This window comes from Trifolium pratense, linkage group LG3 (genome assembly GCF_020283565.1).
Source record: "Trifolium pratense cultivar HEN17-A07 linkage group LG3, ARS_RC_1.1, whole genome shotgun sequence".
In the NCBI taxonomy this organism is placed as follows: domain Eukaryota; kingdom Viridiplantae; phylum Streptophyta; class Magnoliopsida; order Fabales; family Fabaceae; genus Trifolium; species Trifolium pratense.
In genome coordinates this window covers 38296519-38312851 of record NC_060061.1, presented here as the reverse complement: position 1 = coordinate 38312851, position 16333 = coordinate 38296519, and the positions used below count along the sequence as shown (strand labels likewise).

Below are 16333 nucleotides of genomic sequence, written 5' to 3'. Positions count from 1 at the left end.
TAAGATAAGAAGAAAAAAAAATTACTAATTTATTTTATAAAATATATTTTAAAATACATAAAAAAAATTAATAAAATATAAATAATAAAATAATTATTTTTTAAATATATATGTGATTTTCTCACAGGGGTAATTTTATAATTTATATATTCTAAAAAATCAAAATTTTACTAAAATTACAATATTTTAAAGTAAAATGATTATTAAAAAATTGACAAATAGGGATATTAATTTAAATTTTATAAAAAATTAAATATAATTCTTTTGCAATAGTAGTTTTATTATTTACGTATGAGATATATCATATATTTATTTGGCTTATCTAACATGTATATATTATTTAGTACTCAAATGGGAACAAAACTCTATTTAACCTCAATTACCTATCCACCAGTTTTGTTGATTTGCCAACACAAACAATCAATAAACCAGTAGCCATTGGGTCAAGAGTTCCGGCATGACCTACCTGTAAATAGTTAATACTTTAAGTCTACATAAAAAGGGAATTTAAAATACACGTGTACTGTGGAAAATAACCTTTTTCACTTTGACAAGGCGGCGAAGCTTTCCACAAACTGTGAATGAAGTCCAACCTGCCACAAATTCACATTTCAATTTTACTTTTGTGGACACAACCCCAAAAAAAAAAAAAAAACGTTTTCAAGTATTTCATGACAACCATATTTAAGAGCATATGGTTGCATATTGAAAAATTGAGTAAAACACTGTAGCAATATCCACTAAATAAACAAAGATTTCAATCAAACTCCTACACTATGAGACCAATGAAAATGATGAAGCTATAAAACATGAACCATCACTTAGTACTAATGATAGTTATTTTCTACAACTTCCATATATTAAAGGTAACTACTTCAAATCCACAACATAACCATTAGCTCTTATAATTCCCCATAAGTAATACAACTAGCAAGCAAAATGAAGCAGAGTAAGGAATCCTGCCGTCGGGATAACCATGCAGTCATGCAATCGGAATGACTTGTATTCCAATTTCACAAATAAGTCTAAAACACAAAATCGGAACATAGACAGTCCAAACAGACCACGTCTACAACAATGTTTCCAAATAGCAGCTATTGTTCTATGATATGCTATTTAGTACAAGGTTGTCAAATAGCTGACTATTGCGGTGCTACAACCCTATAGCATGACAGAATTTGAACAAACAACTATTTTAGTGTAAAAATCAATTCTAGAATCAGAAGCTACAATTTCTAGCTTCAAGTCGAATCAATTCATGAGACAAAATCAATTATATTCTAAAGAAAAACAAACATGTCAAAATTATACATGTCTATAATCAATTCGACCTGCTCTAGAATTGAAACGAAACATACACAACTGACTAACCTTTAGGTTTGTTAATCAAAAGCACTGTCCCATGTTGACTATCCCAAACAGGAGGAAGACCAGTCCTCCTTGAAGAAAAAACTGGCTCTACAATTTCAACATCTTTCTTCAAACCCTTAAAAAACTCTTCAACCTTCTTCTCACCCTTCTTACCCTTTTCTTTTTCTCTATCATCTTCCCCTTTCACATTCTCCTCAAAAAACACCAACTTGTTATCACCAACCTCATCTTTATCCTCCACAACACCACCAACACCACCAAAAACACCAACTTTTTTGTTCCTAACATTTGCATTGGAATTTTTGGAATTTAAAAAATTGGAAACTGGATTAGATTGACCTGGTTTAAGAAAAGATTTATCCAAACACTGATGAGGGAAATACTTTTTCTCCAATTGATAAACCATTTTATAATGTTTATCTTTCTCCCAAGGATAACTAAAAGCATCATAAAAATACAATTCTTCTTCTCTTGTATGCAAAGTTCTCAATTCAACAACTTCAGGTTTCAGTTCAACAAATTGTTCTTCATTTCTCCGATGATCATCGGAATCAGAATCAGAACCATACATTCTCTTCCTCCTTTTGTTATAGTATTTCCTCTTGGCTTTACAAGTTCAGATGAACCGGGTTCGGTTGTTAGTAGTTTATCATCGGCCCAGCTTTGGAGAGAGTCGGGTTGGGTTGGTTCGGGTGAAGCGTTGGGTTTTTGGGTTCGACGGTGAGGGTTGGGTTTAGGGAGGTCGGGGCGGTTAATGATAAGTTGGTATTGGAGTGGGTATGGGGTTGTGGAGAGGAATCAGAGAGGAATCGGAGTGGTGATTTAGAGATGGAGAATGGATGGAAGAATCTAGAAGAAGAAGAGGTTGTTATGAAACGGATATGGTGTGTTAGAAATATTGGTTTCACCATTGTTACAGAATATTGTGTGAGAAGCTTCTTCTCAAAGTACCTGTTTGGTTCTGCGTTTGACACTGCTAAACGCGCGTTTGGAAGGTGAAAACGCGATTCAGAAGTTTGCAAATATGTTTGGGTTTCATTTTTAAAATCGATTCAACCAAGCAAACGCGATTTTACTGGAAGCTGCTATTCCTAGCTTCTGCGTCTGAGTGAAATCGATTCTCCCACAAATCAATTTGAATTTTCTGTTTTACCCTTTCAACAGCATGACAAGACCATATGCCTTCTTTACGGTTGTTTATGGCCTCCTGTGTTAAGTTTCCAACCGTGTAAAACTCCCTTAGGTTAGAGATGAAGGAGAAATATATTGGGTTTGCCTTTCACAACCCGGCCCACTAACAATAACAAACCAATTTTTTATTTATTTTTTAAGGAAAGAACGGAAGAAACGTACCCTATTGAAGCTCAAATCCAAGTACGAAAAGGAAATTCTTCAGTGGGAAAATTTGTCGAACACCTTGCGTTCATTGCAAATTTCTTCTTCACCTCAGCTTCAACAGCAACAGCAACAGCAACAGCAACAGCAACAGCAACAGCAACAGCAAACCCTATCTCTTCCTTCTACTTCTTCATCTACTCAATCCAATCTCCTCGACGACCTTCTCTCCCAGGTAACTTCACCAATCTCTTTCTTCCCAATTTCCATAAAAAATTAAATTGGGGCAATTACTTACTGGGTCTGAGATTTGCGTTTTCTAGCCACCCTTTATCAATTCGGATCTCTATTTTGCATAATATTCAAGAAATTTTAAAAATTTAGTATAATTACGAATTGGGTCTGAAATTTGCATGCTTAGAGGTGCTAAATTAGTACCAAAAAAATTCCATTTTTTTGTGTGTCAATTGGATGTTGGAATTTTAAGTAATTTATGTGGATAGTAACATGTATGCTGAAACTTAATTTACAATAAATTTCTTCAATTTTGTTGCTTTTAGTTTCAGATGTAAACCTAGGTTTTGTAAATTACTGCTTAGGAAAACATTGTCAGTCTTCTAAATTTCAAATTAGTGGTACATTAGGACATAGGAGTGTTTGAAATTGGAAGAACTTAGAAGTTATGATTTAAGTTATTTCTGTTAGTTTAGTTTATGAAAAATATCAATATGAACTTAGTTATTATGTGTGAACTGTAAAAACAAGTTATGAAAACTTCTGTCATATCTTGCGGATATGGATTAGACGCAGTGGCTGCGTCACACAGTACTGAACCATGGCCATCAGATTTGAATCGATGGCCGAGATTGGTTAACTGGATTGCAAATCAATGGCCGAGATCGCTTACAGCGTAAAACTGTGTGCTGCGGTTATTGCAGCAGATCAAGATCCATATCTTACCATGTAAATACTTGTGCTGATACTTTAAGAAATGACGGATAGCATATGTTTGATTGTCTGTGTCACACTGTTGCATTGGTGTGTATAATGATTAAACTCAATCAATATATATACAGTAAATACTTGCAGTATTTTGTAGCCATTATTTCTGGCATTGGAAAATCCTTTGCAGAATTATACACTTGTTAATCTAATTGAACTGAATTGCAAATGTAGTGACTATTGTTGATGAGTTTGTGTCACTCTTAATTTAGTGCTCCAAAACTTGCAGGTAGAAGCTCAGGAAGGAATCATTCATGATATTTCCAATTTATGCGATGTAGCAGAAGCAATGTGCTAGTGGGCCGGGTTGTGAAAGGCAAACCCAATATATTTCTCCTTCATCTCTAACCTAAGGGAGTTTTACACGGTTGGAAACTTAACACAGGAGGCCATAAACAACCGTAAAGAAGGCATATGGTCTTGTCATGCTGTTGAAAGGGTAAAACAGAAAATTCAAATTGATTTGTGGGAGAATCGATTTCACTCAGACGCAGAAGCTAGGAATAGCAGCTTCCAGTAAAATCGCGTTTGCTTGGTTGAATCGATTTTAAAAATGAAACCCAAGCATATTTGCAAACTTCTGAATCGCGTTTTCACCTTCCAAACGCGCGTTTAGCAGTGTCAAACGCAGAACCAAACAGGTACTTTGAGAAGAAGCTTCTCACACAATATTCTGTAACAATGGTGAAACCAATATTTCTAACACACCATATCCGTTTCATAACAACCTCTTCTTCTTCTTCTTCTTCTTCTAGATTCTTCCATCCATTCTCCATCTCTAAATCACCACTCCGATTCCTCTCCACAACCCCATACCCACTCCAATACCAACTTATCATTAACCGCCCCGACCTCCCTAAACCCAACCCTCACTGTCGAACCCAAAAACCTAACGCTTCACCCGAACCAACCCAACCCGACTCTCTCCAAAGCTGGGCCGATGATAAACTACTAACAACCGAACCCGGTTCATCTGAACTTGATAAAGCCAAGAGGAAATACTATAACAAAAGGAGGAAGAGAATGTATGGTTCTGATTCTGATTCCGATGATCATCGGAGAAATGAAGAACAATTTGTTGAACTGAAACCTGAAGTTGTTGAATTGAGAACTTTGCATACAAGAGAAGAAGAATTGTATTTTTATGATGCTTTTAGTTATCCTTGGGAGAAAGATAAACATTATAAAATGGTTTATCAATTGGAGAAAAAGTTTTTCCCTCATCAGTGTTTGGATAAAGCTTTTCTTAAACCAGGTCAATCTAATCCAGTTTCCAATTTTTCAAATTCCAAAAATTCAAATGCAAATGTTAGGAACAAAAAAGTTGGTGTTTTTGGTGGTGTTGGTGGTGTTGTGGAGGATAAAGATGAGGTTGGTGATAACAAATTGGTGTTTTTTGAGGAGAATGTGAAAGGGGAAGAAGATAGAGAAAAAGAAAAGGGTAAGAAGGGTGAGAAGAAGGTTGAAGAGTTTTTTAAGGGTTTGAAGAAAGATGTTGAAATTGTAGAGCCATTTTTTTCTTCAAGGAGGACTGGTCTTCCTCCTGTTTGGGATAGTCAACATGGGACAGTGCTTTTGATTAACAAACCTAAAGGTTAGTCAGTTGTGTATGTTTCGTTTCAATTCTAGAGCAGGTCGAATTGATTCTAGACATGTATAATTTTGACATGTTTGTTTTTCTTTAGAATATAATTGATTTTGTCTCATGAATTGATTCGACTTGAAGCTAGAAATTGTAGCTTCTGATTCTAGAATTGATTTTTACACTAAAATAGTTGTTTGTTCAAATTCTGTCATGCTATAGGGTTGTAGCACCGCAATAGTCAGCTATTTGACAACCTTGTACTAAATAGCGTATCATAGAACAATAGCTGCTATTTGGAAACATTGTTGTAGACGTGGTCTGTTTGGACTGTCTATGTTCCGATTTTGTGTTTTAGACTTATTTGTGAAATTGGAATACAAGCCATTCCGATTGCATGACTGCATGGTTATCCCGACGGCAGGATTCCTTACTCTGCTTCATTTTGTTTGCTAGTTGTATTACTTATGGGGAATTATAAGAGCTAATGGTTATGTTGTGGATTTGAAGTAGTTACATTTAATATATGGAAGTTGTAGAAAATAACTATCATTAGTACTAAGTGATGGTTCATGTTTTATAGCTTCATCATTTTCATTGGTCTCATAGTGTAGGAGTTTGATTGAAATCTTTGTTTATTTAGTGGATATTGCTACAGTGTTTTACTCAATTTTTCAATATGCAACCATATGCTCTTAAATATGGCTGTCGTGTAATACTTGAAAACGTTTTTTTTTTTTTTTTGGGGTTGTGTCCACAAAAGTAAAATTGAAATGTGAATTTGTGGCAGGTTGGACTTCATTCACAGTTTGTGGAAAGCTTCGCCGCCTTGTCAAAGTGAAAAAGGTTATTTTCCACAGTACACGTGTATTTTAAATTCCCTTTTTATGTAGACTTAAAGTATTAACTATTTACAGGTAGGTCATGCCGGAACTCTTGACCCAATGGCTACTGGTTTATTGATTGTTTGTGTTGGCAAATCAACAAAACTGGTGGATAGGTAATTGAGGTTAAATAGAGTTTTGTTCCCATTTGAGTACTAAGTATTGGATCATGTTTCACTATAGTACAATTTTTGTTTTAGTTAAAATATTTTGATCTGGATAATTTTTCTGAATAATTGAGTTTTTTATGCTTCAGATATCAAGGGATGATTAAGGGTTATAGTGGGGTTTTCCGCTTAGGGGAGGCTACTTCAACATGGGATGCTGATTCACCAGTGAGTTAATCTGTTTTTCTAATGTGCAAGCTTATAACACATTATAGAATTAGCTATTGATTTACCTACAGCTTCAAATTTTAAGGCTGCATTATAGATCATTAGTGGATTTCTATCGGATGTCATACATACGTAACACAACACAATAGACAAACGAGCTTGTTAATAGGGAAATTACACCATGGTCCTAATTAAATTGATTTTTCTTTGAATAATAAAAAAGTTAGAAGAACACTGGATATATATTTTAAAAGTGAGACAATACTAAGAATAGTTACAGTGACTGAATTGCTAATCAATTCGTTTTAAAATTTCTACCTGAAATAACACTTTGTCCTAGCAAGACTTCCAAATAGAGAGCCGAAATAATTGATTCCTCATTGTTCATGGGAGAATGCAATACTATATACGTGGGACAGAATTTTCCCTATGTAGTGGTGTTCAGAGTCTTTCCTGTCATATTCATATGATCAGACCACTAATCATTCAGTTTTCTTTCTGATTTTTGGAAGCCAACCTGCCATTTCCTTGTCCAAAGTTTGGTTTAATTGCATACCATGGATAGTTGAACCATTTTGTCAAAGATAAGTTATTAATCCATTAAAGGACCCTTCAATGATGAAACCTCGAAGAATCACTCAACTGTAAAATCTCAAGAACCACTCAGTTTAAAAGGTTTAGCTATGCCTATTAGGTGAGGGATAAATGATGACTTGTAGATCTTCTAGAGTTTTTAACCTGATCCGGTTCTAATAAGAATGGAGATAGTATTTAAAAAGGATTCACTCTAAAATCTTTTCATCAAGGAGACTGTCACACATTAAAATAAATGTTTGATCAAAATAATGTCTTAAACCACAACTTTGAACAGACATATAACTGTATTCTGTAATCATATTTGGTGGTGCTTGAACCTTGTACAATTTCAATAGAGTGAAAATGGTGTAATAAGTGCATTTTAAATCATTTATACACAAGTATTATTGACAATGAAGAATATCAATTCAAGCTTGGATTAATGCATACAAATCATTGTAATGCGAGTCGTGATAAGCGGAACTATGAATTACAATTCATATGGCAATTTCCGTTTTAAATTTTAACTTCATGCAATTTTTTTCACTCATAGGCCAGCTCAATATGTAGGTCATTCAGCGTGAGCCATGGGAGCACATCAAAGATGAGGACATAAAGAAAAGTGCCTTGTCCTTTTGTGGGGAGATTTGGCAAGTTCCTCCCATGTTTTCTGCTATTAAAGTAAGAACAATTACCATTCTTCAACCATTTGATTTTCATAATTTCTTTAAAGTTTAGAAGTTGGTTTCAGTAATGGTTTTTCAACTTAGACAAGCTTTTATGCATCAATAATCAACATTTTGCTTCATATTTTCAGCATCATGAAATTTTGTAACGTGACTTTTGTTTGTTATTTATAAAGACTTGGTTTATGATGGAATCAATTTTGTGGTTGATCCATATAGACATAGTTAACCTCATCCAGTGCGAAAAATGTTTCTTGTTGTACCTTGTCCAATCCCTTACGATTATCACTGCTTTGTGATAGGTTGGAGGTGAAAAGATGTACGACAAAGCAAGGAGAGGAGAAAGCATTGAACTTTCGCCTAGACGAATTTCAATTTTCCAATTTGACATAGAGCGTAGCTTGGATGACAGGTAAATGTCTGGGAGCCTCCATTTTGTCTCCCCTTTTTGCCTTTGAATCAATATTTAGGCTGACCTTTGATGTAAGTAAAATCAACACTGGTAAAGAGCGACATCAATGCACTTAATTGACCACCAAGTCTTTGGTAGTAATAATTTAATCAATAAAACAGAACAGAACTTATCATGAGCATCCATGAAATTCAATTTGAGTACAAATCTTCAGGATTTGACTTCTCAAAGATGAGCAATTCATTTTAAAGAGTAAAGTAAGTAATCTCAACTGTTGATGAGAAAATCAACGGTTGATATTTTAACATTCATGATTTGTTATGTACATACATGACATCAACAGATGGAATTACTTTACTCTCTAAACTGAATTTCTAACTTGAGTTAAATCCAAATCTTCAACCCTTCTTCCCTTCTCATGTGCTAAATAACTTAATTGGTCAGAAGGGCATTGCCAAAAATAAAACTGCAAGCCAAAAAGAAAAGCTCTAAGTGGTAGAAACTTCTCAATGTGGAAAGGTAGGAATTTGTTTTAATATCTGGGCCAATGGAATGATTACTAGTTTTTGAACTCCAAAAATACAAACACAAGATTAGGAGATAAATATTTTATGATAGGAGGGGACCTGTGAAGTCCAGAGGTTGTCGAATTTCCCTGGAGATATCAATTGTATTTTCTGGTCTATACTTACATTAGGTTTGACCTAGAATTCTGTTCTTGCAATGAAGAAGAAACCAAGTTTGATTTCTGTTAGATACCAGTTTGACAGTTGACACTGATTCAAAAAAAAAAAAAAAAAGACACCAGTTTGACAGCCTTGCACCTATAATGGATGATGTGTTTTAATAAGTATACTATGCATCACTGTTCTCATAAGAGGGAGCTTAATTTCTCGTTATAAAAATGTATGTTGGAAATTATTTGTCTAGATTTTGTAGTTGATTTGGTCATTCTGGCCCTCCTGATATACTTGTTATATATTTTCCAGGCAAAATTTGATTTTTAGAGTGACTTGTTCTAAAGGAACATATATTCGGTCACTCTGTGCAGATTTCGGAAAGGCTCTTGGCAGGTATTAGACTATTACTAGTTTATTATTTCTTGCAACATCAAAGCTGTGTTGTACTCATATATTGTTGACAATTTATTTGCTTTGATATACGTAGCTGTGCCCATTTAACTGCTCTCCGAAGAGATTCAATTGGTACGTGGCCTTTCCCATTGACCTTCAATTCAATTGTTGACAATTTATTTGCTTTGATATATGTAGCTGTGTATAGTGTAGATAGGTAGTAACTGTAATGAAATCTTCTTCAGGACAATATTTAGCAGATGATGCATGGGACTTTCAAGAACTGGAAGAGGCTATCACCAAAACTTATCTTTAACTTCTCTGCTTCTCCCTCCCTCAACATGCAATTTTCTTTTGAACAAAACGTAAGTGCTTTTTGTGTTATTCTTAACTAAAAATATTAATAACTACTATGATTGATTTCCTTAAATCTGTAATTTTCTCATAGTTCATCTTCATTGTAACCACACAAAAAGTGTATTTTAGGTCAACAACAACGCGAAAAGCACCTATGAAATGTCATTTTATTTTTGGTAAACATGTTTATGAACCAATTTTTAAGCATATTATCGCACTTTTTGGGATGTTTTACTTTTCAGAATTCATTTCTAAGTTCTAACTTGGTATGTAAAATTGAGGTAAAGGGTCTGTAATATTTACTCATGCATTATTTATTTATATTAAGGGTGCCTTTGTTTCCAGGATTCCAAATTCTTTCCGAGAAAATCTATTCCTAGGATTATAATGGCAGACATTTTATTCGCATGTATTTGTAAAAAAAAAGTGTTTAGTTAGTGTTTTAACTCCAATAATTATTTTTATTTCATTTTAAATTTTTATAAATAATTGAAATAAGTAAATACCATTGCATGACACATATACAAAACTGCTTCGTTGACAACACTAATGAAAACGTGCATCAACTGGTGGAGAATATATTGGTTATGTTTCCCATGCTTATAACTTTACAAACAATTAAATTCATAAAAATATGCTTCTATTGTAGTACTGCCTCCGTCCCAAAATATAAGGGAAAATTGGTTAAAAAAACTTGATGTATTTGGTTAAAAATTTGGACTAAATACGTCAACTTTGGTTGACCAATTTTCTCATATATTTTAGGACGGGGGAGTACTTCAGAAGTACTCCCTCCTCTCGTTTTTATAAGTAACATTTTGAAAAAAAAAATTGGTCTTTTTTATAAGAAATTTTTGACCAATTTTCAAATATTTTAAATGTTTAATTTCACTTACGCTCTTATTTATTATGAAAAAATATTAAAAATAAGTTAGTTGAATTAAAAATAATTAAATGTATTAAATGAAAATATCTATGTAAATGTGCTTGTATTAAAACAATCAAAGCCTCATTTAAGCCTTGGAATTCAAATGAAGAATCTATTTGATACTAGCAATTATGAATTTGTGTTTTGTAGTTTAAATTTAAATAGTAGTTAAATATTTGGTCGAGTTTCTTTATTTGCATGTGAACAAAAAATCCAATTCGTAGTTACCAAGAAAAATAATATTATATTTGTAATTTCAGAAACTAAAAAAAAATCCTATTCATCAGGCTCAACAATATACGGTATACAATAGTATAAACATATGTAGTTTGATAACAGTTTATCAATCGATTAATTGTGCAACTTAGACCATCTTCAATGACGGTGCTTATTTTTTTAAGTATTACTAGTATCTAATAGGAATCTCCATTGGAGAAAGAACAAAATGGTATGTACTTAGTAGGTATGAGTTCTACAATAAAACATGGTATCTATACGGAAATGGATTCAGTGAAGTCATTTTCGGTGCAGTTAAGCTGCAGTCGGCAGATCGTGACCGTTTGATCAGAAACACGTGGCTTAGATTTTAATGCTGTTTTGATTTTATAAAACATAAAAATTTTAATGCTAAATTGCATTTTTTGCCCTCTAAGTTTCAGAAAGTTACGATTTGAGCCCCTATATTTTAAAATAGCACTTATAGCCCTCTAACTTTACCCCTTTTGCAAAAGGCCAATTTTGATTTTTGACCAAGTCAACGCTGATGTGGCAAGTCACTTGCTGAGTGACTTGCCACATCAGCGTTGACTTGTTCAAAATTAAGCTCTTGCAAGAGAGGATAAAGTTAGGGGGTAGAAGTGCTATTTTGAAACATAGGAGGTCAAAATCGCAACTTTCTAAAACTTAGGTGGCCAAAAATGCAATTTTTCATAAATCAACACATCTAACAAAAATAAAAATACTAAATCTAGCTAAAATATAAAAATAATAAATTTGGCTAGTAAAAGAAAAATAACAAATCTAATTAAACTAGAATAAAATCAAATCTTTACTATTTTTCAAGTGAACCTTTTTTGCGCGCCACTTCGTCTTCAATCCAGCGCGACCAGCCTTCCTACATCAAACAGCAAAGCCGTTATAAGAATCAAAATCAAAATTAGAATCAGAATAAGATTGAAGAATGGAAGAGTACATAGATGAAGCATTGTGGTTATTGCATGTGTTTCATATGAACTATGTAAGTTTCATATGAACTATGTAAGTCTGTTTGGTCGCCAAGGACTGATACCGATAACACTAACATTAGAAGATACAAAGTTGAGGTTGAAGAGGCCATTGATTCTTAACAATCGTTGTATGGAAAATTAATTGTGAGTGTTTAACAAAATTTAAATGGAAAAAAGATGATTATCTATTATTATGCTGCAAAAATTGTGTTTGAGGCAGTGGTGGTAATACAGAAAGAGGATGGCTACGGTACTTTACCCATATTTTTAATGTTAATTTTTATGATATATCTCAACAATTGGATGAATCAAGAGGCCCAAAATAATACAGTAGAAAAACCGCTGCAGACAAATTGGCAGCTGAGGATCCTAATTCAAAACCGTACAAGTATTACCAAATCCACAAAACATAATAGAAAATATGCATTTAAAAATATTTATAGTACAAATGTTTCTGAATGCATATTAAAGTTTTCTAAATGTTACATTGTATATGCATCCAGAAATATTTTCTATGCATTCATAAATAATTTTAGATTGTCGATCAATTCCAAAACATGTATTAGTGTAGTATTAAAAAGTCAAAGCCTTCGTTTATTTATCAAAAAAAAAAAAAAAGTCAAAGCCTTACAATAGTAGAGAATCATGACATTTAAGCTATTGTATTCAAATGGAGAATCATAGTATTGCAGTCGTCTTGTTACGTTGAAATTTTAATTTAAGAGCAATTATGGAGAATCATAGTATGAAAGGTAATTAAATATTTGGTGGAGTTTCTTTGTTTCAAGAAACGTACCAAAAAAAAAAAAAGTCTTTATTAGACTGAACAATATATATAATTAACTAGAAAACATGTCATATATTGTAACATCAGTTTATAATCAATCAATTGACAAATTATAATGGTTTCAGTTTCAAAATTTGCGTTATCATGTTCTATGTTAGTAACTATTATTATTGGTTTTCAGTTGAAGGGTGGAAAATGTAGTATCTTCCTACCGCCCAAAGTACACGTTTACGTTACTAACAACTTAACATGGGGTCTTCAACTTGGTGTTCACTGTAAAGATAAAAATCATGATAAAGGATTTCGATCATTACATACCGGAGAAACTTACAGCTTCGATTTTAGGCCCAATGCCTTTATGCAAAACACCTTATACTTTTGTGGATTTACATGGAACCCTAATAACTTACGCTACTTTGACGTTTATATTCAAGATCGAGATTCGGCAAGTTGCCAACACGACTGTCGCTATGAAATACATCAATCAGGGCCATGTAGGATTAAGATTAATGATATTGGGCCAAAATCTGTAGAATGCTTTGAATGGAATAAGTAATGTGTATTTTAATCTATATATTTTCCTTGAAATATATATATATATATATATATATATATATATATATATATATATATATATATATATATATATATATATATATATATATATATATATATATATATATATATAATCTATAGATTGAAGAATAAAAATCATGAAATAATATATCATACATTTTGCTGGATTTACCATTACAAATTGTGAGTTTAATCTTCTTTTCTTTCTCAAAATTTTCTTCTGATTTCTTTTGGTGTAAAAGTGCATATTTTTTCCTCTTGCTTATTAATTTTTTGTTCTTTTTTTGACCTAGTTATACATTTATTCATCTCACATTAATTAGTTTCGACTTTTGCTGTATGTATGATTTTGCATAAGAGGAGTGCTAGGGTCACACCCTCTAACACACTCTTTAAACACGCTCCAATATATTAATGCCGCATCATTCATTTTTTAAATTCTTACCTTTTAACCTGTTCCGCAAGTTGGACAATTATTTTCATTTTTTATTTTATTTTATTTTTGGTACTTTATCACTTAAACTGTAATTTTTCATCTTTCAGACTTTCACATTCACAGTCTCTTTCGAAATTGCAGATTATGTACATTTTCTTCTACATTTACTTTCTTGATAACAATACTGTGAAAAGCACACCAGCAACAAGAAGATCAATAGATTTTCTATGTATTTCAAAAATAAAATACCCAACAAACCCATGTTTGATTCTACATCATCATGCTAGGGTTACACCCTCTAATACACTCCTTTAAACACACTCCAATATATTAATGTCATCTCATCCAACTTTTGTTGTACCCTATTTGATTTAAAATTGTTTATGGGACTGGACAAATTAGGTAGCAAGAGACGGGACAAAAACAAGAATTTTGTCCCTCACTGAACTACATGACAACTTTTTGTCCACAGTACAACTATAAAAAAATACGAAAATACCCTTTTTATTTTCGAATATAAAAATATTATCGCATTCTCTTTCTCCGGTACAGTTTTGTCCTGTCCTATATTATCTTATTCTGTCATGTATTGTTCTGTCCATTCCTTACTGTTCTACTATTCAAATGCAAATTTACTCATTTTTTAGTAGTGGGTTGGAAGTATTGGTTCCTATTTCTTACTTGTTTTTATTTTCCTTTGTGTTATATAGGTCGGAGTACCATTGTACTTCATAATTTTATCCTCCGTCCCCAAATTTTTTTATAAAATAATATTTATCAATGTATACATAAGTATTTTATAAATTATTTTTAATTATAACTTTACGTGTATAGATTTTTTATATATAATTAATGTTTATTATTGTTATGAGACTTACAATAATTTTTTTTATATGTTTTATAATTAAACTTCACTATTTTTTTACAACTACTTTGATCGAAAATAATAGAAATTTGATACTTTTTTAAGGTTGATGACCTCCGCGGAAATTGTGGGATCCGCGTGGATGAGAATGAAGGAAGAATACTCCCGAAATAAGGAATGAGAACAGAGTTGAGGAATATTTTAGATAGTAAGATAATAATTGGTAAAGTATCATCCGTTCAATCTCCGCCCCATTTACGTCCCTGGTACAAAATTAATCCATTAATATTAAGTCAGAGTATGGTACAAAAACAATTGAGTCAAAGTATGTACTAAAAATAATTGAGTCAAAGTAATTAATAACTACAGTATTAATTAATTTCTTTTTTGGTCAAACTATTAATTAATATTTATAACTTTTAAAACAAAAAAAAAATGCATACTGAGTCAAAAAATATATATATAATATTACATATTGAGTAAAAAAAAATATAATATTACCTATTAAGTCAAAAAATAATACTACATTAAATAAAATAAATTATATTACCTTATTAATAATTAATTGATATCCTTAAAGAAGTCTCTTTAATTTAATTAGGGTCAACAATATATATATTTTTAAAAAGTCTTTTTATTTTTTTAAAGTTCAACAGTATGTATATATATATATATATATATATATATATATATATATATATATATATATATATATATATACTAGCAAGAGAAGCAACTAGATCATATGTTTCAATACCAAGATATATCAATTAAATTATTGTGCAAGTACGATGATATCAGTCTCCAAAATTGTGCCCTCAATTTTTATGTTACTAACTGTTTTTTTTTGCTTTACAATTTAGCAATGGTGAAGACACTTCTGCTGATTCACTGTTTAGAAAGAGAGTAAATGTATACATTGTCAACAACATAACCAATGTTCAGCTCGGTGTTCATTGTAAAGACAAAAATAGTGATATTGGGTATCAAAAATTAAATTTTGGACAAACTTACTTCTTTAGTTTTAAGACTAAGCCTTTATTAGAAAATAAGTTATATTTTTGTAGATTTTCATGGATTAACGAATTTCAGTACTTTGACATTTATATTGAAACACGAGATAAGCATCAATGTGGTAAAGAATGTCATTGGAAAATAGATAAATCTGGACCATGTATGATAAAGTCTGAGTCTTATGAATGCTATCCTTGGAATCCTAAAGTTGTTATACAAGATGGGAGGCATCTTGGTGAAGATAATAATATTTTTAATGTGTAACTTGAATAATATATATATATATATATATATATATATATATATTTCCCATTAAAATTATGTTGATTGAAGAATAAAAATGATGAAATAATATATTAATATAAGTTTTATTAATATTTACTCTTGACCATTGCAAATTGTGAGTTTGATGTTATCTTTCTTTCTCTAAATTTCATTTTAGTTATATTATAATGAAAAGTCTTTTTTATACGCTCATTAAATTTTGAAAGGGTTACGATTCAACCTCCCATTTATTATGACAATTTCTTCCACTTCATTTATTATATACAAAGTACGTTCGCATTGTACACAATAAATTGGATGAAGGACGTTCGCTACCTAGTTAGCAAACGATGTTTTTTTTCAAATCAGATTGTTGTTTCATCTGGGAGGCAAGACGAGTGGATTCAGGTAAAAAAATAATGTCACTTGCTACTTAAGGTGCGAACGCAGTTCACTCTCTATATAACGAGGGGGATATTTTTGTCATTTTAAGAGGTTAATGAAAAATGGTAGGAGGCACGAAAACAAAAACTCTTAATCTTAATGATGATAATGTTGTTTTAGGAATCCAATAGCTGCACTACACGAATTGGACCTAATTATGACCGATTATGATGGGTGCAC

At 31.9% G+C, this 16333-nt stretch overlaps 2 protein-coding genes across 2 annotated transcripts; one reads left to right on the top strand and one right to left on the bottom strand.

The window, feature by feature from the left end:
• Positions 1-379: 379 nt before the first annotated feature.
• Positions 380-2173, bottom strand: LOC123914421. The gene is made up of 3 exons (XM_045965566.1): positions 1372-2173; positions 538-593; positions 380-466 (listed from the first exon to the last, which is right to left on the bottom strand). Exons 1-3 carry the CDS (start codon positions 1940-1942, stop codon positions 380-382), a joined length of 714 nt encoding a protein of 237 aa, XP_045821522.1. The 5' UTR covers positions 1943-2173.
• A 38-nt stretch (positions 2174-2211) lies between these two features.
• Positions 2212-9960, top strand: LOC123914420. The gene is made up of 10 exons (XM_045965565.1): positions 2212-2941; positions 3938-5302; positions 6081-6136; positions 6208-6290; positions 6431-6509; positions 7656-7766; positions 8074-8183; positions 9173-9256; positions 9351-9388; positions 9502-9960. Exons 2-10 carry the CDS (start codon positions 4390-4392, stop codon positions 9570-9572), a joined length of 1545 nt encoding a protein of 514 aa, XP_045821521.1. The 5' UTR covers positions 2212-2941; positions 3938-4389; the 3' UTR covers positions 9573-9960.
• Positions 9961-16333: the final 6373 nt, after the last annotated feature.

Coding starts and splice junctions, on each gene's coding strand:
- LOC123914420 (XM_045965565.1), top strand. CDS start 4,390: ATGGTGAAACCAATATTTCTAACACACCATATCCGTTTCATAACAACC. Junction 6,137..6,207: donor GCCTTGTCAAAGTGAAAAAG/GTTATTTTCCAC, acceptor AACTATTTACAG/GTAGGTCATGCCGGAACTCT. Junction 9,389..9,501: donor TCTCCGAAGAGATTCAATTG/GTACGTGGCCTT, acceptor AATCTTCTTCAG/GACAATATTTAGCAGATGAT.
- LOC123914421 (XM_045965566.1), bottom strand. CDS start 1,942: ATGTATGGTTCTGATTCTGATTCCGATGATCATCGGAGAAATGAAGAA. Junction 594..1,371: donor TTTGATTAACAAACCTAAAG/GTTAGTCAGTTG, acceptor AATTTGTGGCAG/GTTGGACTTCATTCACAGTT. Junction 467..537: donor GCCTTGTCAAAGTGAAAAAG/GTTATTTTCCAC, acceptor AACTATTTACAG/GTAGGTCATGCCGGAACTCT.